The 22,133-nt window shown below is 38.2% G+C and overlaps 2 protein-coding genes across 2 annotated transcripts; one reads left to right on the forward strand and one right to left on the reverse strand.

The window, feature by feature from the left end:
* Positions 1 to 38: 38 nt before the first annotated feature.
* LOC129748780 (cytochrome P450 CYP12A2-like) lies at positions 39 to 9,102 on the reverse strand. Its single transcript, XM_055743523.1, has 8 exons — positions 9,006 to 9,102; positions 1,861 to 2,063; positions 1,437 to 1,797; positions 1,218 to 1,374; positions 1,037 to 1,152; positions 818 to 974; positions 508 to 756; positions 39 to 450 (listed from the first exon to the last, which is right to left on the reverse strand). The coding sequence occupies exons 2-8, from the start codon at positions 2,048 to 2,050 to the stop codon at positions 115 to 117; spliced, it is 1,566 nt and encodes a 521-aa protein (XP_055599498.1). The 5' UTR covers positions 2,051 to 2,063; positions 9,006 to 9,102; the 3' UTR covers positions 39 to 114.
* A 470-nt stretch (positions 9,103 to 9,572) lies between these two features.
* On the forward strand, positions 9,573 to 21,215 carry LOC129741113 (probable cytochrome P450 12a4, mitochondrial). The gene is made up of 15 exons (XM_055732821.1): positions 9,573 to 9,737; positions 9,798 to 10,041; positions 10,104 to 10,220; positions 10,290 to 10,446; positions 10,513 to 10,628; positions 10,689 to 10,845; positions 10,906 to 11,154; positions 11,221 to 11,553; positions 11,963 to 12,221; positions 19,481 to 19,727; positions 19,794 to 19,910; positions 19,973 to 20,132; positions 20,198 to 20,313; positions 20,375 to 20,780; positions 20,837 to 21,215. The coding sequence occupies exons 1-15, from the start codon at positions 9,713 to 9,715 to the stop codon at positions 21,161 to 21,163; spliced, it is 3,030 nt and encodes a 1,009-aa protein (XP_055588796.1). The 5' UTR covers positions 9,573 to 9,712; the 3' UTR covers positions 21,164 to 21,215.
* Positions 21,216 to 22,133: the final 918 nt, after the last annotated feature.

A 22,133-nucleotide genomic window follows, 5' to 3' on the forward strand; every position in this document is an offset into this window, starting at 1 on the left:
TATCTATGTAAAGATAAAAGTCAATTTATTTATCAGCTGCTTGCTATAGTACTTAAACTTTAATGACAAGAATGAAAATCACACTCGAAAATAGCAACGCAATTTTCCGCCTTCTCAATCAACAACTTCCTTCATCTCGAAGCGCAGCTCATTAGCCGGCGCGTTGATGAGCGATGTTATAATCTTCAACGGGCCATGGTTCCAGCGATACTCGAATTGTCGCGTAACACGCGCCAGGAATATTTCCATCTCCATCATGGCCAATCGACGCCCTATGCAAGTACGCGGTCCGAATCCGAAAGGCAGGAACAAAAATGGATGGGCACTCTTGGCACTGGGCACCTGCTCCGAATCCGACTCCTTGAGCCAACGTTCCGGAAGGAATTCCTGAGCCCGCGCATAGTAACGCTCATCTTTGTACAGGGTCATCGCGGGCATAAGGAGGTCAGTCTACGAATTGAAAGCGCTATGGGTTGTGACTCGGACTACAACTTGAGCTATACTTACACCTTTCGGAATGCGGTATCCTTGAAGTACAAGATCTTTTCCGGCTGTGCGCACATTTCCAACAATCGGTGACTGAATCCGGAGACCTTCCTTGATACAAGCCCTCAGGTAAGGAAGATTGCGCATGTTATCCGGAGTAAGAGGAGAATTTTTATCCGGAAGAATCGCTCGGATTTCCTCACGAAGCTTATTTTGCTTCTCCGGATTCGTAGCTAGAGCGTGCAATATGCTAATCGTTCCGGACGAAGTCTAAAATGTTAAGCGATCATAAGTTAAAACATAGTCTAAGACTCCCAAAAAGGATTTCAACCGTATCAACTCCGGCCTGCAGCATGTCAAAGGCCATGATTACGGCTACATCTCTGTCAACCTTCAACAGTTTCTCCAATACACTCATAGCATCGCTCGATTTGGAAGGATTTTTCTCCAATCTGGTTACAGCAGCGTCCACCTTCGCTTTGATGATACTGTCAATAAAAGATAAATTGAATGAAAACGTCGAACGAAATATGTACCCCATTGATAGTACTCAGTAATTCCATCCAGTACAGTAATCAATCTGTTGAACGTTGGGGTCTTGTAGTATTTCCAAACCGATGGAACGATGTCCAACTGATATGAGAGCTCCAGGAATTCTCGAATCAACTGATCCACAATAAGAAATATTGTCATTAGCAAACCCCTTTGAACACTACACTTGATAAACTCACCCTTATCATTTCTTTCGCCTCTGCAGGTTGATCGGCTTCCAATACGCCTAGTCTTGTATCTAGCGCAAGAACGCCCATCATCTCCAAAGCCCATCGATTGATCCACTGATTGAAATCGGCAGGCATCTCATTTTTGGCGTCACGTAGATTTGGGATTCTGATCAAAAACAGGGCCATTTGAGTATCATTCATCGTTCAAAACACCCAACACAAACTCACATTTTCATGAAGTCTTGAGCCACCTCATCCAGCTTATCGACGTACAATTGAACAGTTTTCGGCTGCAACATCACTGGATTAGCAATGGTTCGGAAGTGCTGCCATTCTTCTCCTTGCTCGGTAACCAATCCCATGCCCTTGAACACCTCCGGTCGCACCTTCTGTCGATAGTACGCCAAGCTATCGAGGCCCCTCCGTATCGGCCACTGACCTTCGGTTCGTAGAATGGTTTCAAAGTCATCCGGCTTAAAGGTGGCCACCATATCGTGACGCCCAAACGTTCCCGGCAATCGGTAAAGATCTCCGTAGTCATCTCTCAGAGCCTGCATCATATCCGGCATCGTTAGGTTGTAGTAACGACCTTAAAAAACAAAACCAATCCTTTCCTGAACCAATCGTTGCCAAAAACCGATTCTAAACTCACCACCCGGTGCAAAGTTTCTCAGCATCTGGATGGATCCCGGCCCGGGGATACTCTCGTACGGCTGTGCGTTGACCCATTCTGGATCCGGTGTTTCACTGGCGGCACTGTTGTGCGCCGGTTGGGGTTGGTTGCTGAACAACCTTACCAAGACCACCTGCGCAGGTTTTCGGGCAATTGCGTTTCGTATCATGGTTCCGTTGGGACTGAGCAAAATTCGCGTTGACCATGACCACCATATAGTGAAGGTGATTCAAAAAAAAATTCGATAAGATTAGAGACACACCACACTCTCCATATAAGGTACACAAATTGTGATATCTTCCGACTGATAAGCTATCGTTTCTAAAATTATGCAGGTCGATTGAAATCAAAACAGTCCAACGCCACAATGTTTTCAGAACGTTTTGAACTAGTTTAACAGATTATGACATTTTTCTTTTACTCCTTTTCTTGCCATTCTTTGAAATTGGCTGAAAACTGATTGTTAACCTGGGTTCTTGAAGCTGCTTGGCCTACAATGGCGAGTGTTACTTATTCCCCTCTATGTATATGCCATAGTCATCTACTTTTTTTACCAGTACTAATCCAAACTGCCATAATCCAAAGAGTCATGAAAGAAGTTGCATCGGAGGTTGTCCTATAGATATTTGCATACCAAGGAGCAGTCTAAATAGGACTCTACTCTAGGTAGAGCCCAATGGGTCCAAATTTCACAGCACACATCTTAGCAGATGCCCTTTCGGACTTGATTAAATGAGATGGACGTTTTGCGTTTCAGGACCTTTTAAATAGACCCGACTCGTTACATGAGTAGTTTCGCAAAGTTGTGACTATTCATAAGTCAACACTTTTTGAGGTGTCCGATGAAGCACAGGATAGTACCTAAGGTGTCAGAGTTCGACACGCGTATCGGGAATTGAGGCGCCCGAATCGCGGGTGCGACCCGAACAAGTGCGATCGATAGCTAGATATGCGTTGTTTCCCCCCCTTCCCTACCCCCCCTCCCCCCCCCCCCCCCTCCGCAAATCGAGTAGTTGTGCAAAGTGGTGGCACTAGAGGTGTCAAAGGAAGCTGGGTTTAACATGAGGCTCGGGGAGTTTTCTCCCCTGATTTACGTGTGCGACCACAAAAAGTATAATCTACAACTCGTCTTGTGGCTCTGGACTTCCTGGATCTGATTCGCAAAGCAAGTCTACAACTGCGCTTAAATGTGAACCTCTCTCCACCCGATGAAATATCGGATCTTAACTCGTTAAAGGAAAGGTTCCTCATCGAGTCGTGCTGGATTCGAAATAAATATAGCCTTCGACCCCGCCTCCCAATATTGAAGCCTACCTACACCACCAACAGTACGGATTTGACCTACACCTACACCACCAACAGTACCAACAGTACGGATTTGACGTTTGAGTTTGTGATTGGGATTTTCGTTCTAAGAGATATCTGACATGAGTGGCAGATGTTTCGATGACTCGCAAATGCAAATCGGGCTTTTCGAATCCGGGTTTCGATGTCTTAATTGGTACCACCATTAGATGTAATCTGACTGCCAAGATATTGCACTCCACTTTCTCAATCTTTTGCCCAACCACCGCGAAATTGGGACGGTTTTCTGTGTTGATTTCCATCGACATGGATTTTCCGACATTGACTTTGAGCCCTGCTGCCTTGAAGCTTTCAGTGAGATCGTCAAGTTTGCTCTTCATGTCTTGTTGTCTTTGAGCAAGAAACACAATATTGTCAGCCAGATCAAGGTCGTTCAGTTCCTGTATTGTCGAAGAATTCCACGGCAATCCTGGAAATTTGGCAGTTCTTGAGCTCTTCTTGTGTGATGGCTATGTATGTCATTTCCGTACTATAAATCCAGGGTTATATATGAAGGCAACATCCCTTTTTTATTTTATGCACAAACATAATGCTGTTATATGCAATCCTCTGTTTGACTGATAGCCACTGGAGCATGTCTAACATTATGACACTTGGAGTATAACGGTTTCAGCGGATGACAACTCTCATTATTTTGTTTTGGATTCTCTGTAGTCGTTTTATTTGCGTATCAGAAGCGTGGAGTATAATTGTAGAGCAATAGGGGAGAATGGGGATACTTGATCCCCTTTTCTTATTTTCACCATATCTTTTTGGAAAAATTTAGCAACTCGCACTCTTTTATATTTTCTGACAGAGTGTAAATTCAAATTTCTATGCTCCAAAAATTAAAACGATACTTGAACCCGTAGATCAAATAGAAGTATTATCGTTGGAGTAAAAAAATTGCGATATTTTTTAAGTTGAGGAAGACTTGATCCTCTATTGAAGGAGACTTCATACTTTATTCAGAAAGCCCTAATCCTTGGAAAAAAAATCAAACAAAACTTCAAGATAGAATGTCAATTAACTATTTTGGTCATGTTTGTTCTAATTTCAGAATTTATGACTTACAGAAGAAGTCAACTATGTCTCAACGCTATTGACATTGCATACTTAAAGGCATAATTTTCTATACTAGTAGAAAATTAGTTATATTAGCCCTTTTTCAGACAATTGTTGGATAAATATTAGTAATCCCGTTATCAGCAATGATCTCGATAAATTCAGATAAAGAATATATCGTTTTTAACTCTAGGGATCAATTGTATCCATTATCAACATTTTAGAAAACTTTTTTCTGAAAAAAGTTGAGAGTTTTCCATTGCTTCGAAAATATGATTTTATGAAGTTCAGATTACGCTCGAACGATTGATATATTGGATCAAATATTTTGGTGATTATTTTTCCATGTAAGGGACATTTTAAAGTGATGAAAAAAGATCTTGATGTCACATTTCGTTAAATTTTTCAAACAAAGTTCAATTACTCAAACAATTATTTTGTTAAAAATTTTTGAGCTTAAAGCATTGTTGTTTTGCTCCATTTGGCACATTTTTCTAGAACATTTGATCTGTGTAAGACATTCCAGTTTCGAGATATATCTATAGCTAAGGAATCAAGTATCCCCAGGGATCAAGTATCCTCACTCACCCCTAATAAAAATGCGGCATGATGACCGATTTCACAGATATAATTTTTGACCAGAAAGTCAAATATCGGTTTATCCGGCAGAGGACACCATACTTAGTTGCAATTTTTTTGATTGTATAATCTACATGATCAATGAAATTAAGCTTCTCATCGACTTGAATTCCCAGGTATTTTGTCTTACGCACTCTATCAATCACACATCCATCGATCAGTAAGCTTGGATAATCCACAATTTTGCGATTTCCAATTATCATCCTGTTTGTTTTGTTCAGATTCAGACATACTTTCCTTTGTTTCAGGAACTCATTAATGTTTTCCAAATCAGCATTTGCTTTTTCCATTATGAGCTCTAAATTATTACCAGTCCAATAAAACACTGAATCATCCGCGAACAACTTAAGGTGGCCTTACTGCAGACACATTTTCAAGTCATTTATGTATAAAATAAACAAAACTGGTCCCAAGACACTACCTCGAGGAACTCCTAACTTATTACCCTGTATTTAGAGTAGGCCAAACCAAACTTAGTCCTTTGCATCCTTTTATCTAGATAACTTTGAAACTAATTTAAGACGGTGCCGCTAATACCAATTCTGATCAACACCTCTCATCACCGATCAAGATGGTAACGTACCCTATAGCAAAGTCAACACAGAAAACAATCACAGTATATTTTCACATAGGTCAACCCATCCAGAAGCTTTTAAGCACAGACGATACCACCTAGTGCAGTACAGTATGATACATAGTAAGTACAACATTTAGGATAAACAATTTGTTAAAAAGATTTTAAATGTTTTGAAATTATATTGTAGATTTCCTTTGAAGAAGGCCAAGACCCAAGGCCGAAACGTAGGATGTAATGTAAACAATATTGTTACATTCTTCTTATTATTAGACTGAAAAGCCAACAAACAAAGAAAAGATCAACACCTCCAACAGCTTCGTTCAATATATTGTTTCAAACGCTCTCTTAGAATCAAGGAATACCACAACAATGTAGTTAATACTGTTAGAGAATCTTTGAAAACTCTTAGTGAGACATTATCAATGCCAGCTGTGGGTTTCATGTTGTCCACTATCTCGTAAAACTTTCGGATAGACACGTTTTCGAACGAGCTCAAACTACCACAGTTGTAATCTATCTGACTCAATCTGACATTTAAACCAATGGCAATACTATTTATCATGGATTTCCATGACACTATCGATAAAATAGTTGTTGAATTTCTCCGCAATTTTTCTTCATTCGTATATTCAACGCCTTCGTACCAAACTGACTCAACTTTGACACTACTTGGATTCGCCAAGCGTTTTATAGTTTTCCATAAAAGTTTGCCATTATTCTTGTTTCGATCTAAATAATTTTGGACTAAAAATTTTTTAAGCTTTTTTTATCTTTTGTGAGTATTCGTTACGAACCATTTTGTACTTAAGCCATCGCCTTTCCCATTTCTGACTCTTAACTGTTTACATCAATTGTCTCTTCTTCTTTTCAACTGTCGGAGATCTCCACTGTACCAGTCATTGACTAACGTTTTACTCATGCATCGTTCATTCACAAGGGCCATTACACTGTCTTTTAGAAGAAAATTGAAACGGTTCACTAACTCGTTAAAATCCGTGCTATTTAGTGAAGATATCCCAGACTCAAGAATCTGACATTAAGCTATTCGGTTGTATCGACTCCAGTCGTTTACGATTTGGCTACTTGTAGCTTTAGCTTCATTCAAGTTCAAACCGGCATAAACACTAACTGACTCATGATCTGGCACACGCAAATCCGAAAGGATAGAAGCCTCAGCTAATTCAACATTAGTAATCACCAGATCTATTCGATTACTGGAGGTGAGCGTTACTCTGGTATCTTGTGATACGACTTGTCGGAAAGCACACGCATCCATAACTCTCTTCAATTCTCTGCACTCGACATTATTATTGAAGTTTATATTAAAATCGCCACAAAAATTACTGTCAATTTCGTCAACCACAACTTCACTTAACCAGAGGTTTTCCAAAATGTCCATAAAACGAGTGTCACTTGCACTAGGCGAATGGTAAATTCCACCGACGATGCCGTTTTCATGCGTAAAGTGGTCGCCAAAGTTCCGGGTAGGTCATTTCTTTCGGTTTCCGTGACAATTTAATAAATCGGGAGCAGTAGGTTGTTATAGCCTAAAGTCCCTATCCCGCGATGGGACTGCCATTTTAGACTTAGCTGGCGGGAGCTGCAGACGCTTTTTGAGCCGCCCCTGACCTGGAGAACAGATGCTCGTTTGTTGTTGCATGCCGCCTCTTACCCGGGGAACAGACGCGTTGGGTGCCCGATCTCCGCTTAGGTTACTCGCATCCCAGCCGGCACCACGGTGAGGTTGAGATAGGAGTTGTAAACAAGAGGTGATATGACCACTATGGGGCCTCGTGTAGCACATTATCCACCATTTGCCAGCCAAAGCTTTTCACCATGGTAACTAGTATTTGACCTGTATACGCCGCCCAAAAACGGAAGACTATCGATGTCTATATAGCCGATCAGAGCCCAAAACCGTTTAAGATGTAACTCCTGATCAACACCATTGCTGCAAAACGCTAGCCTTGTATTGTAATTTTCTTGAATAACTAGATGCGCCTGCACATTTTTCGATCGGTCAAAAATTTACATAAATTTTCTTCACACCTTGTTCTGTACGTTCTTGAATTATTTGTTTACACATATCAGTAAACAAGTTTGCAATGTGACGATGTTTACTTAGCGAAATTTCAATGATCCACGCTAGATCAGTCAAAAGCCGGACCAATAACAAACCAATACTGGACCGTTTCAAGGCCCTGGTTCAACGTCTGAACGTCAACTCAATATATTAATTTTTGGAAACAAACCATGTCCATTTTAAAGCTATTCTTGACCTGTTGCCATAAAGAATCTGTATGGAGTTGTTGGATATTTTTAAACATTTTGATTTTGAAAATAAATAAAAGTTTATTCTTTCAGTTAAAATTTATTGTAACAATTATCTGCGATAAGATAAGGAATCATTGATATGGTTAAGAAGTGTTTGAGATTGGGGTCGAGCCTGTTGTTCTGCCGCATGTCTTCAACACGTCCCTCAGGCTCTCTACTTTGACTTCAATCCTATCATTATCACAGCCTTGTTTCAATCCAGAACAATCTCAAGATACATATGTACTTCGCTGTCCACCAGGTACGGTTTCAGAACACAGCTCACATCATACTTGATGCTGGGAAAAAGTTCAATTGGAAAAAGCACTGATTTTAGGCCAATTAAATTTAAACTTACGAGTTTTGATAAAGGATATTAATAGTGGATCCATCTTTGCCAAACTTCCCTCGTTGTAAATGGGAACCTTTCGTTTGATCTAGAAATAATATTAGGCATTATGAAAGCAAAGTTTCACAATAAAATATTTTAAAAATATACCTTGAAATTCCGAAGTAGTTCCATGATTTTTTCAAATGTTTTGTTTACAAATTGGAATGGCATGACTGCTGTGATTAGTTAGCTCTCGTATTCAAGGGGATACACACTTGACGGTGAGAGAAAACAGCGAAATCGTGGAGCGAAATTGGAGATTGACGAAATTTTTGTGTGCAAACTCTAGCGCAAGAAAAAAATAACAATATGACGCCCCATAAATTCGATAATTTTTGCAGGGCTCCTACCTATATTATTTCAATTGCATAGCAAAGCATAGCATAGCATAGCATAGGGTGACTACACACATCTTGCATTGGCTGATACACGAGATACAACTTATAATCAAGCCCAACACAAGATGCCAAAATGAGTACCTGGATTCAATACTCATTTCAAGTGTTGTTATAGAGAATCAGTGTAGTACCACAATGCACACCGTGGCAAATCCATGTAATCATATAGGGATAGTCTGAACAACTAAATGAACTTTACAGGTGCAGAGAACTCATACGGTCCTACATATAAAGATGCTGTTTCAGACAGGAAATGGAAAGGTTATTCGTTTTGATGGGAAATCCTACTTGGCAGATAAAGGAAAAGTGATGAAGCTTAAACTTACAAAAGTATACAACACTTCTTCGAAATGAACCTAAATTAAATGGACAGATCTCACCATAAACCGACCATTACCATTACTGCGCCAAGAGGGACTGGGATACATCCAGAGGAAACTTGCAAGCGATTAACTGCTTCTGAATCTCATTTTAAATTCCATTTCATTATTCCATTTCAATGCAGATACGTTATCCAATCCGGAAAATTTAGCTCCACACAAATCGATTCACTTCACTTTTACCGTAAATTTTCGAAAATTTTCTCTATTTTTAATGTTGCTGCTGAGAAAAACACACCCGTCATCATCGCCTTCCTGCCTATATTATTTCAATTGAACAATAATTTTTTACTAACGAGTCCATATGGAACTAGACAATCTTAAATGTTGTTTTTTCTCATTCTGCCTAGAAAAAGGTGTTTGTTTCCACCAGACCAATGTGGCGTATTCCTCAAACGAATTGTTTTGTATTGGCCGGTATAATTTTGGAAACAATTTCTTATCAATCTGAAGATAACAATGTTTGTGTATACTTTCCCTATATGGTGTAGTGCGTCTAATCTTACCGACTTTTATCGAGATAGCCAAATGGTCAACGCGAATTTTGCTCAGTCATATCGGAACCATGATACGGAACGCGCTCTCCCGAAAACCTGCACAGGTAGGTTTGGCAAGGTCGTTCAGCAATCAACCCCAACCAGCTCACAGCGGTGCTGTTGAAAGTGATCCAGAATGGGCCAACGCTCAGCCGTACGAGAGTATTCCTGGTCCGGGATCGATTCAGATGCTGAGGAACTTTGCACCGGGTGGTAAGTTAAAGATTTGGTTGTAGGTAAAGGTTGGTTGATATCCAGATTGCGTTGTTTAAGGTCGTTACTACAACAAAACGATGCCCGATATGATACAAGCTCTTAGGGATGACTACGGCGACCTTTACCGAATGCCGGGAGTCTTTGGACGTCCCGATATGGTGGCTAGTTTTAGACCGGATGACTATCAAAAGGTTCTACGAACTGAAGGTCAGTGGCCGATCCGGAGAGGTCTCGACAGCCTGGAATACTACCGGAAGAAGGTGCGACCGGACGTGTTTAAAGGCATGGGATTGGTAACCGAGTAATGAGTTGAGGGTTGTTGTGGATAGAAATGTTCTTAACGATTGATTGTCCTTCTTCCAGACAAGGAGAAGAATGGCAAAAATTCCGCAGTATAGTTAATCCAGCAATGCTGCAGCCAAAAACGGTTCAACTCTACGTGGACAAACTGGATGAAGTAGCTCAAGATTTCATGAAAATGTGAGTTGGTACTGGAAGGTTTTAAATTAAACGCTCTATGTACACTGATGTGCTCGTTTTTCATTCAAGAATTCCGAGTCTACGTGATTCCAAAAATGAAATGTCTGCCGATTTCAACGAATGGATCAATCGATGGGCTTTGGAGATGATGGGTGTTCTTGCGCTGGATACAAGACTAGGCGTATTGGAAGACGATCAATCTGCAGAGGCGAAAGAAATGATAACAGTGAGTATAATCAGATGAACATTTGATGTTGTTCACTTATGATTTTTTTTTCTTTCTGTGAATCAGTTGACTCGAGAATTTTTCGAGCTCACATATCAGTTAGATTTTCTACCATCGGTTTGGAAGTACTACAAGACTCCAACGTTCAAAAGACTGATTACTGTCCTAGATGGAATAACTGAGTAAGGGATTTATGATAAGTTGGTTCATATAAGAAAACATAACAATTTTTCCCTTTATAGTATTATCAAAGCAAAAGTTGACGCAGCGGTAGTACGTTTGGAAAGGAAACCATCGAAATCGAGCGATACGATGAGCGTATTGGAGAAGCTGTTGAAGGTCAACAAAGACGTAGCCATAATCATGGCCTTCGACATGTTACAGGCCGGAGTTGACACGGTACGCTGTTTTGTATCAATTTTAAACAAGGTTTCGTTTTTTGACAATTCAACTTTTTAGACTTCTACTGGAACTGTTGGAATATTCCACGCTCTAGCTACGAATCCAGAGAAGCAGAAAAAGCTTCGCGAGGAAATTCGAGCGATACTTCCGGATAAGAATTCTCCACTTACACCGGAAAACATGCGAAACCTTCCTTATCTGCGAGCTTGCATTAAGGAGGGAATTCGTCTTCAATCGCCAACTCTGGGGAATGTACGTACAACTGGAAAAGATCTTGTACTTCAAGGATATCGCATCCCGAAAGATGTAATTAGCATTAAACTCATCGAATGGCCCTGTTGATCATGCGAATATTTATATTGTAACTTTCAGACCGATATCGTGATGCCTGCGATGAACCTGTACAAAGATGAGAGTCACTTCGGTCGAGCTCAGGAATTCCTCCCGGAGCGTTGGCTTAGGGACTCGGAGTCGGAGTCGGAACAGATGCCCAGTGCCAAAAGTGCTCATCCCTTTTTGTTCCTGCCGTTTGGATTTGGGCCGCGTACTTGTATAGGACGCCGGCTGGCTCTGATGGAGATGGAAATATTCCTTGCACGTGTTACGCGTCAATTCGAGTATCGCTGGAATCATGGGCCTTTAAAGATTCGAACATCGCTTATCAACGTGCCGGCTAGCGAGCTTCGCTTCGAAATTACAGACCTGGTGGATTGAAAGTGGGTTGACAAAATTGTTTGTTATTGATAAAAAGGTTCCTTGAGGTCTTTTGTAAATGGTAAAGTTTGAATATATTTCATGAATTTTGTGTTTGGATATTGGAACATATCCTTCGCATTCCGTTGAAATTGATTTTTACTTCACATGATAAGTGAACGACTGAATTTCTCCTGCATGAATTAGCTGCATCACTCCCAGAGATTATTATTGAGTGGGATTAAGTTGGATTATTGCAAATTCATTCGTCACCGCGTGAATTGAAGTGCACTCAAAGCTAGCCACTTACGGTAAAAAGCAACAAATTGCACCACAAACGGCGTCTGGTACTCACACACAGTAGCGAAAGTATTAAGAAGGTATGATTATAAAGTCACACTTCGGACTAGACCATAAGTAGTATCTGTTGATCAGTTCATCGACGGAACGCTTTGGGGACGGAACAGAATCAAAGTTTGTTCTATTAAAATTTGTTAGTGAAATGTTACGAATATTGAAAAGGTCCGGCGGCGGTTTTGGAGCGTCTTCGATCCGATTTTTCACAGCACAGGCTGCAACTTCTACCTTCACTGTCGATCCGGAATGGGCTAATGCGTTACCGTTCGAGAAAATCCCGGGGCCCCCGAAGGCAGCCCTTATGGCCAGTATGATTTACGGGGGTAAGTGTATTGGTGTTTATCATTCATAGTGGATAGAAGAGATATAGATTTAATTATTTGATTGATGATAAGTATGTATGTATGTATGTATGGTTCCCCCATCGGTAGCAAGGTCCTGCCTATGTCTGTGTGGCTTGGCCTTCGAATTTCTTCTAGGGCTTCCACGGTCCGATGGTTCGTCGAAGGAAGGCATCCAACCCTCAGAAACCTACAATGGCCGGCTACCCGTGCCGCTTGCAATAATTTATTCAGGTTCTCCCCAGATGCATTCCTTCTAATATTATTTGTATCTAGAAATGCAAGGAATAGAATGATAAAGGGAATATTTTGAAATTTAGCAATATGATAGAATATAATTCAATATGTATAAATATGATGATATTATGTTAGATAATATAATGAAATGAATAGCCAAAAGGATAAATATTAAAGTTATTATTATTATGTTTAATTATTTTATTTAAAAGGATACGGAACGGAACAGTGCAGACAACTATTTATCGTCTCACTATCTCACAGTGATACTAGCCTTTAGTATTACTGCGAGGGATCATATGAATCAAAATAATAAAAAGAAAAAAAATGAAAATAAATTAATTATAAGTATAAAATAACACTTCAACCATTTAAAATCGTTTTTAAATTTTTCGTTAATTTTGACAAGAAAAAATAATTTACCGAAAAAGTTCAATGCATTTTTTTATTATATTCGTCTCTATTATTGTCCACTTTATCATTAACAATTTAAAAAAGTGTAGATAATATGCAAAAAAACAAGATAAGGCGTAATTAAAACAAACTAACAATTAAAAATAAACACTTGCATGTAAAAACTTGATACAAAACGGTTATTCATACAAACAAGATGACAAAATATTAAGGATGATATTCGAACCTAGATCAAACTTAAGGGATAATGGTCAACAGAAAGGTACAATTTCAAAGACTCGTAGATAATTTCATTACTTGCTGAGGAGAAGATGGAGCATTCAAAATATTTAATTTCAAATAATTTATATTCGTCCAGTTTTCATACATCGCAAATCCAAGTTCATTATTCTCCAACAAATATGAGCCTGATGGTTAATTCATTTAGCTAACTATTTTAATTCAAATGGCACAACTCAATATCAAATATGAGCCGTTTCAAATAAACGAATTGTAAAAAAAAAAAGAAAAAAAAAATCAAATATTCCATTAAATAAAATTGAAGTAGTTGTTTCAGAATAGATTTATGTGGCAGCTCTGAATTAATATCTCTTTTCCCGAGTTCTGCTACTCGCCACCATTGTATTAATGGCAGGAACGTCGTTTTTCAATCAGCAGCAGAGAGAAAAAGAACACAACATATAAATCAGAAAGATCTCACCAAATTTCTTTCGCCTTCGCAAGTTGCGTCCTCGAATTGTGGTATCCTTCTCTCTCTCTTGGTGCTCACATCTAACATTTCACAGCTCAACACTATGTTCCCCTCTCACTCGCACTAACACTAAGCACTTGGGGTGAATCAATATGCACATGAAATTTCATGACCAAGGCAGCCATTTTTCCAAATAAAATTAAAGCACTTGAATTCACTTCACATTCAGATTCTTTATTTATATGTAATGCATTCCCAATTTATTTAGTTGAACATAAAACTAGGCACTGGTTTGCATTCACTGGATTCGGATAAGATTCAAGAAAACTGCCCATATGCTGCAAAGTGACCTAGCGAAAAATAGAACCGGACAAACGCGAAAACTGAACCGTACCGCACAGCATTCCACAGACAACTGATTATTTGATTTATGATAAGTTCACAAAAAAAAGTTATTTGTAAGAATCTTTGAAAGCATTTTAATTCATAAATATCAGAAAGTGATTTAGAAAAACCTTCACATTAGGCGCAATCACCTTACTGACAAATAATGACACTCACACATATTGCTAGATGAATACTTTACGATCGATCGTTGAGCAGGAGAAATGGTTATTGAAAGCACGTGCGGATAGTCGTTCTTAGTTTGATGAAATCTTTTTTTTTACTTTTTTCTGAAGAATTTTATATATGTACTTTGTTGTGCCACACGGAACAGGGTAGTGGTGCTTAGTATTTGGATTAGGTATTGCAAACCCTTGAGATGGGCGGCATACCGGTCTGGATGAACCAAACAAAGTATAAAATGGGAACGTATCAATAGTGAAATTTTTGACCAAAACTTCTTGCTGCCTTACTATTTTACCCATAAAAAATCCATGATAATGAATGACATTTCTGGAGACGATGTAGTATCTAAAATTTCTGTTGTGATAATACATCTAAATTACACCATTGTTGTCTGCATCTAAGCTAGCTAAACAGCTGAAATTGCCCTGAAATACCGTATGGCGCGTTATCAAACGGTATAAAGAAACACTGAAGACGATTTGGAAGCCTATAGCCAATCGTCGCAGTATAACTGCCGACCGGAAATTGCGTGGTAAGATTTTGAAGAAGATTAAGAGAAATTCCAATCAATCGGACCGTGATTTGGCCAGAAAATCCGGTGCTGCCTATAGTACCTTGAGGATAATTCGACTCCGGGAAGGAATCAAGTCGTATCGAGCTAGCAAACAGCCAAATCAAACCATAAACCAGAATAGTGTGGCCAAAATCCGTGCTCGGAAGCTAAACGACCAGGTGTTGACCAAGTTCGACGGGTGGCTTCTGATGGACGATGAAACCTATGTCAAAGCTGACTTCGGGCAAAAATGTTACTTGGCAAAGGTTCGAGAGAATGTTCCGGCTGAATTTAATTTTGTTTTTACTGACAAATTTGCACGAAAATTTATGATTTGGCAGGGCATTTGCAGCTTAGGCAAAAAACGGAAGTTTTCGTTTCAGTTGAGACAAAGGCGTCGAAACCAAAAAGAGTGTCTTCAAAAATTAATTTCGCCGTTCATTCGATCCCACGACCATCCGATTTTTTGGCCAGATTTGGCGAGCTATCATTACAGCAAAAATGTTCAAAAATGGTATTCAGAGAAAAAGGTCCAGTTTGTTCCGAAAAACCTTAACCCACCTAACTGACTCCAGTTCCGCCCTATCGAGAAATACTGGACAATCATGAAGACACTCCAGGCAAAGGAAAAGGTTGTCAAAGACATCAATCAGATGAAGACCTGGCGGAATCAGATAGCTAAAACGATGGACGAATAAGGTGTGCGCCGTCTAAAAAGCCAGGTTTCAGGAAAAATCCGTTAAAAATAATTTTAATCGTATTTATCTTAAAAGTACGAAGAAAATGCTACATTTGTATGAAAAAAGATTTGGAATCCAATAATTTATATCTGAAATACAGGCAATTGTTTTTGTTCCAACACTAACTAAATTCTTTAAAAGAAACCACTGTTTTTATAGTGTGTGTTGTTATTTCACGTTACCGAGGTTACCGATGGCAACGATGAGACGAATCTTAACACTCGTTTCGGACACTCACACATTCCCAGTTTTCTAACTGCGAATTCGACGGTTCCTCCTGAAAATGGACCTGCTCTCCTTTAACGACATGATCATGGCCTTCATTTCATCGATCATCTTTTGTACCCACTCAACTAGAATCTTATTTCGGTCATCGCAATTGCTTCTGTTGCTGCTCCAGATCTTTACCTGCGTTTCGTCTCGACAATCTTTCAGTGACTCGTAGACCTTCCATGATTTCTGGCTCGACGACCTCCAAATGACTTCCTATTGGCTCCTGGTCAAACAACCTGCTAGTTAGCTACTGGTATCGACGTTTTCTTTGCGCATAGCCGAGTTGAGACTTTGTCCCAAATTGTATTATCTAGAACAGGGATGAAAAAACCCGCGGCCCTCGGGACATGTTTGTGCGGCCCGCGAAGCTTATCTCAAATTGAATTTATTTCCCAATTTTTTCTACGACAGATCATTAATTATCAAAAAAAAATAGCAGTCTACAAAACGAAAAGAAAAATAAAATAAACCTATAACTTGACATGCACGTCATGCATTTGAATTTGTCCCATAGTAATCCAGATTGTTAACTTTTTCGTAGGATTTAAACTTTTTATTGAGTTGGAGGAGTAGGCGTGTGCTTGAACGGTGAAGTTTGGAAAAATTGTTGCTCCGGTGAAATTTTTCTCAAAAGTATTGTTAGAATCGATTTGTGGGGACACTAAACTACCGAATCTGATGAGGTTCCTGCATTGGAATAGATGAAAACTTCAAAACTGTGACAGTGACATGGCGAGAATTGCTTGCAATTGTACTTAAGAACAGGTTCGAACCAATCGAAAAAAATAACGAAGGAGTGAAAGCAAGCAGGGCCGATAACGGATATCAAGCCCAAGTGATGTCTAGCGGATCCGAAATCATTCTAAGCAATTGGACGAAGCTAAGTATTAAAATAATTGAAATAGAAATATTTTTATTTAATTTTCAGCTCGGTGATCAGTAGTTAATTGAAATACATATACCTTTCATTTCTTAATTCACTTGTGACAAACAAATTAAAATGTTTTTCAGATTCTTGATCGTAAATTCAATTCATACACAGAATCTTTGTATATCTGAGGGTGTTAAAAACTAAAATATTGAATGAAATTGACTAACAACAAAACTCAGGTGAAACCTAAGTCAAATAAAAAATAAAAGCTTTTTCAATGGCGAGTGGCGTTACAAGAACATTCCAATTTTTTTTTCTTTTGAGTACATTAAAATTCAAACAAATAGTTCGTATATTTCTAAATCAAGGCTATCGATAAGAACGTAAAAAATAGGTTAAAATATTCGATTACACTAGTCAAAAGTGTCTCCTGATCATATCGTTTCACCCAAAACTCCAGTCCAATATTTTTTGCTAGGATGCAGAGGTAACCTCGGTCCTAAAGCACGAATTATTTCTGTCATCCTTTTCTCTCTTTCCAAACTATCTATTGACTACTAGGACGTGGCCGGCGCCGTTATTGATGACAAAAGAGAGAGCATCAGTTTTGGGCATTGTGGATGTGCTGTCAGTCCCAGACACCATTCTTTTGACCTTTGATCAAAATTGGTGGCCTCGATCAATCACGGAGTAGCAACCATTGGCGATGTGAAATTCATTTTACTTAGCCACACCAGTGATCATGGTGTTCGAAATGCAGAAATGATAATGATCTAATTCAAGATATGTTTCCAAAACAAGGTCAATTGAACAATTTGGTACCATAAAGAGAACAGAGATTTTTTATAATAAAGCATTTCGGATTCAATGATTTAAGGTGGATGTGAGTAGTCAATCAAGCTAAGCTAAGCTAAGCTAAGCATTTAAACTTTTTATTGAGTTCTTTCAAAGGCATAGATGCAATATTATTTATTGAAAAAACGTAATATACAGTTGGTTGAGCTTTTATTTTTCATTTTAAGCTATTTAAAATTGTATGATGAGGCAAAATATTTGTGTTCTTGACTAATGCTGAAAATAAGGAAAGTTCTATAATAAAGACTGGGTGAACAATTATTATAGATGTCTTGACATTACTTAGGGAAATTCTGATTTCTTGACAAAAAAAACATCTGTAACTCTGTGATTCTAGTTCCGGTGTTATGTTATAGGTGTTAATTTATAGAAATTCCAAAAGAAACAAAAATGGATATTGGTTATTAGAGATCTCAACTCAATAAATAACTTTGTTGAAGAATGCGAAATGATTTGACTTTCGGGTTTGAAAATATGAAAGATTTAGTTTAGCTTAATTTTCTTTTTATATTTCGTCGAAATTGCTGTTTTTTGCAGGTTTGAAAAAAAAAACAAAAGGAAAACTTCCTTAACTTTTCTCTCAGAATTCAAAATAACTTGCAATCTTTGGGATAGTTGATCATTAGGTCAGTAAGTATTTGTATTTTACATTGTTGTCAAAAAAGTACACAAATTGAATAATCAATTTTCCACCTATTTTTAAAAGTTGTTTTGAAAACTTACCAAAAAAGTAATTGAAATCAAAATCAGTCAGAATGAGCCAAGGTATCTCAGTTGCACCCTAAAAAAATGTCAATGTTGTTGTCTTGTGTTATGTATGATGTTAATTTAAAGAATTTCTTAGGCAAATCATGCCAAACTTTGATTAAATTAAGTGATTTCACTTCAAACTTAACAATCCATATTACCAGAGTCATAGTATGTTCATGATTCAACCATAAAAAGGTTATCAAAGATTAATCTAAATTAAATTGACAAAATTTATGAAATCCGTGAAAATTTCCAAATAAAAAATATAACCTGTAACTTTTTATAAACTGCGACCCATAGATGGGTCTTGACTCAAACATTCAGTAAGCGAAACTTTTTTGTAGTAAAATGAATCCAACTGTGTAAGTTCAAATTTCAGGGACTAGCAAAGATGAAATTGATGTTGAAAAACATGCGAATAAAAAATCGCCTTTTCTCCCGGTAGGACTTGAACCCACATCTTGCGCCTTTCTGGGGCCCATGTATTAGCTAGTACCTGAAATTTCAATTTACATAGTTTGATTCATTTCCCTACAAAAAAGTTTCGTTGTATTCTATTTGTAATTTTCCTTTATTTGCTGCAAATAGTTTTTCTTATTTTGCTCGATGCTATTAACAAGCCCAGTTGCCTTCTCAGCTTATGTCTATGAGTCCGAGCCCAAGGGTAAATATAGTATACAGATGTACAGAAAAAGTTTTTCAATGACTAGCAATGTAACAGTCGATAATCGAAAAAAAAATCGTAATTTTGATCATTTTGGAACTTTTTGCCACGTTTTATCTATTGGTTTCATTTTTTTCAAATTTAATTATAAATTCAAAATATTCTGTGTTGATACTTACACAAGAAATACACAAAAGATACAAGAAATATACAACATTTTATCGTCAATTTATTGTCCCTTTCATTGAGAGATGGATTAAGAACATTTTTTTTTCAGTTGCTACTAACCGTACAAAGATTGACCCAAAAGTGGCTGGTATGTAGAAAATTCACAAAATTTTCACTGATTTGACAGATCGAAAAATGTCGGAAATCAATCGCTCAAAGGTCGCAGTTATAAGCACCCAGTCCAATCTTGCTGCGTTACTTTTATTATACTTTTGTGGTATCACAGGCCTATACTAAAAATTTACAGATTTTTTATTAGTTTAGACAATTTGAATACTTTTGGAGTACATGAATAACCACAAAATAGTTCATGGAATTATTTGGTACTGACAATAAGAAATTATTAATCTGGAGAATTAATTAATTTTATGTTGTTTGTTCTTGTCAAAAACAAGGTTTCTTCACCCAGGACGGCACCCTGATCGATCAAATGCAAACCATTCGGAAAAGCTACGGTGATCTGGTTAAGATTCCGGGCGTTTTCGGACGACCCACCCGGATCATGTCCTTCAGTCCGGATGATTGCGAGCGGGTGTTCCGCACCGAGGGTCAATGGCCGATGCGCGCCTCGCTGGAAACATTCACCTACTATCGGAAAGAGCTACGCAGGGATGTGTTCAAGGATATGGGCCTGGTCACGGAGTAATAGCGAGAATTTGTCTAAGGTGTGGTTGGAGAAGATTTTTATGTTTTTTTTTTCATTTTTAGGCACGGTGAGGATTGGCACAAATTTCGAAAAATTGTCAACCCAGTATTGATGCAACCCAAAACTGTTAGCCTGTATGTCGATAAGCTTGATGATGTGGCTAGGGATTTGATTGTAATGTAATAAGGTTGATTAGTCTGAAAAAAACTCAAGACTTTATTGCGTAACTTAACTTTTTCAGTATGCAATCGCTAAGAGACGAGAAGAATGAGCTGCCCGGAAATTTTAACCAGTGGATAAATCGCATGGCAATGGAGATGATGGGAGTTCTGGCTCTTGATACCAGGTTGGGAGTTTTGTCTCCTGCTGGAGAAGCTGGAGAAGCTGAGAAACTAGTCGGAGTATGTTTAAAACTGAGGACAACTAAGTGTTTTGAATAATAACGTGGCATGTTTAACTTTTTCAGTTGGTGAGGGACTTATTCCAATTGTCATTTGACTTGGATATTCAACCTTCTATTTGGAAATATGTGAAAACGCCAAGCTTCCATCGACTGATGGCTGTATTTGATGAAATCACCCAGTAAGAGTTTATTTTTAAAGTTTTATCCTCGAGTTTGATTCCAAATCATCTTAAATTTCAGAATAATCAGTGCTAAAATCGATGAATCCATCATTCGGTATGAGAAAAACCCTTCGGTCCACAGTGACACCATGAGTGTGCTGGAGAAGCTGCTGAAGATCGATCGACAAGTGGCCTTCGTGATGGTATTCGACATGTTACAGGCCGGAATCGATACAACATCGGCAGCCACGACAGGAATCCTGTTTCCACTGGCCACTAATCCGGACAAGCAGAAGAAACTTAGAGATGAGCTGCGGACCATCATGCCCAGGAAAGATTCTCCACTGACAACGGAAAGCATGCGTAATCTGCCCTATCTGAGAGCTTGCATCAAGGAATCACTCCGACTGATTCCTGCCATCGTTGGAAACTCTCGGAACGTTGGACAAGATCTGGTTCTGCAAGGGTATCAAGTTCCTAAGGGTGTAAGATAGCTTAACTCTAAAAACTGACCCGTAATTTTAACCATGATTTTTTGTAGACTGAACTGCTGATCTCATCGGTGGTGCACAATCTGGACGATCGGCATTTCGAACGGGCAAAGGAGTACATTCCGGAGCGGTGGCTTCGTGGAAACGAAAGTCCGAGCGTTAAGGATGTGCATCCGTTTCAGTTTCTGCCGTTTGGTTTTGGGCCACGTGCCTGTGTCGGGCGTCGACTTGCGATGATGGAGATGGAAATATTCATTGCCCGAGTGACGCGCCAGTTCGAGTATCGCTGGAATCATGGTCCACTGAGGATTCGGAACTCTATCGTTAATACGGTGGAAAATGAGCTGCGCTTTGAGATGAAAGATGTGGAAGATTAACCTTACTGTTAATATTTGTCTACTCTTGTAAAGTACAAATAAAATAGAATTATTCGCATACAACGTACTAGGTAACAGTTTCATTTCGCACCTAAATATGTATCTCGCTCCTTATAGCATATCGTCTTACTGAAACACTAGAGGTCATGTGACTAGACCTTAAAATTATCTCTACCACTGTGAGGATGACTAACATTAGAATGTAAAAATCCCTGAAAAACACTACCAACTACGAACGCTTTTAGTAGATTTTTCCAGCACCAGAAAACTATTGAAATCACGTATCCAACGATCTTCCCGAAAGCTCAAGTAATCATCTTGGTCATTTTGGTCATTTTGGTCATTTTTGTCATTTTTATCATTTTTGTCATTTTTGTCATTTTTGTCATTTTTGTCATTTTTGTCATTTTTGTCATTTTTGTCATTTTTGTCATTTTTGTCATTTTTGTCATTTTTGTCATTTTTGTCATTTTTGTCATTTTTGTCATTTTTGTCATTTTTGTCATTTTTGTCATTTTTGTCATTTTTGTCATTTTTGTCATTTTTGTCATTTTTGTCATTTTTGTCATTTTTGTCATTTTTTGTCATTTTTGTCATTTTTGTCATTTTTGTCATTTTTGTCATTTTTGTCATTTTTGTCATTTTTGTCATTTTTGTCATTTTTGTCATTTTTTGTCATTTTTGTCATTTTTGTCATTTTTGTCATTTTTGTCATTTTTGTCATTTTTGTCATTTTTGTCATTTTTGTCATTTTTGTCATTTTTGTCATTTTTGTCATTTTTGTCATTTTTGTCATTTTTGTCATTTTTGTCATTTTTGTCATTTTTGTCATTTTTGTCATTTTTGTCATTTTTGTCATTTTTGTCATTTTTGTCATTTTTGTCATTTTTGTCATTTTTGTCATTTTTGTCATTTTTGTCATTTTTGTCATTTTTGTCATTTTTGTCATTTTTGTCATTTTTGTCATTTT

The sequence above is a fragment of the Uranotaenia lowii genome, chromosome 2 (genome assembly GCF_029784155.1).
Source record: "Uranotaenia lowii strain MFRU-FL chromosome 2, ASM2978415v1, whole genome shotgun sequence".
NCBI lineage: Eukaryota > Metazoa > Arthropoda > Insecta > Diptera > Culicidae > Uranotaenia > Uranotaenia lowii.

What these genes read in the sequence shown, in the direction of transcription:
- LOC129748780 (XM_055743523.1), bottom strand. Translation starts at nt 2,050, where the DNA reads ATGATACGAAACGCAATTGCCCGAAAACCTGCGCAGGTGGTCTTGGTA. An exon ending in AGGCGAAAGAAATGATAAGG is followed by an intron (nt 1,153 to 1,217) that starts GTGAGTTTATCA and finishes ATTGTGGATCAG; the next exon opens with TTGATTCGAGAATTCCTGGA. An exon ending in GTACTGGATGGAATTACTGA is followed by an intron (nt 975 to 1,036) that starts GTACTATCAATG and finishes TTTTATTGACAG; the next exon opens with TATCATCAAAGCGAAGGTGG.
- LOC129741113 (XM_055732821.1), top strand. Translation starts at nt 9,713, where the DNA reads ATGCTGAGGAACTTTGCACCGGGTG. An exon ending in GCTCAAGATTTCATGAAAAT is followed by an intron (nt 10,221 to 10,289) that starts GTGAGTTGGTAC and finishes TTTTCATTCAAG; the next exon opens with AATTCCGAGTCTACGTGATT. An exon ending in GTATTTGATGAAATCACCCA is followed by an intron (nt 20,314 to 20,374) that starts GTAAGAGTTTAT and finishes CTTAAATTTCAG; the next exon opens with AATAATCAGTGCTAAAATCG.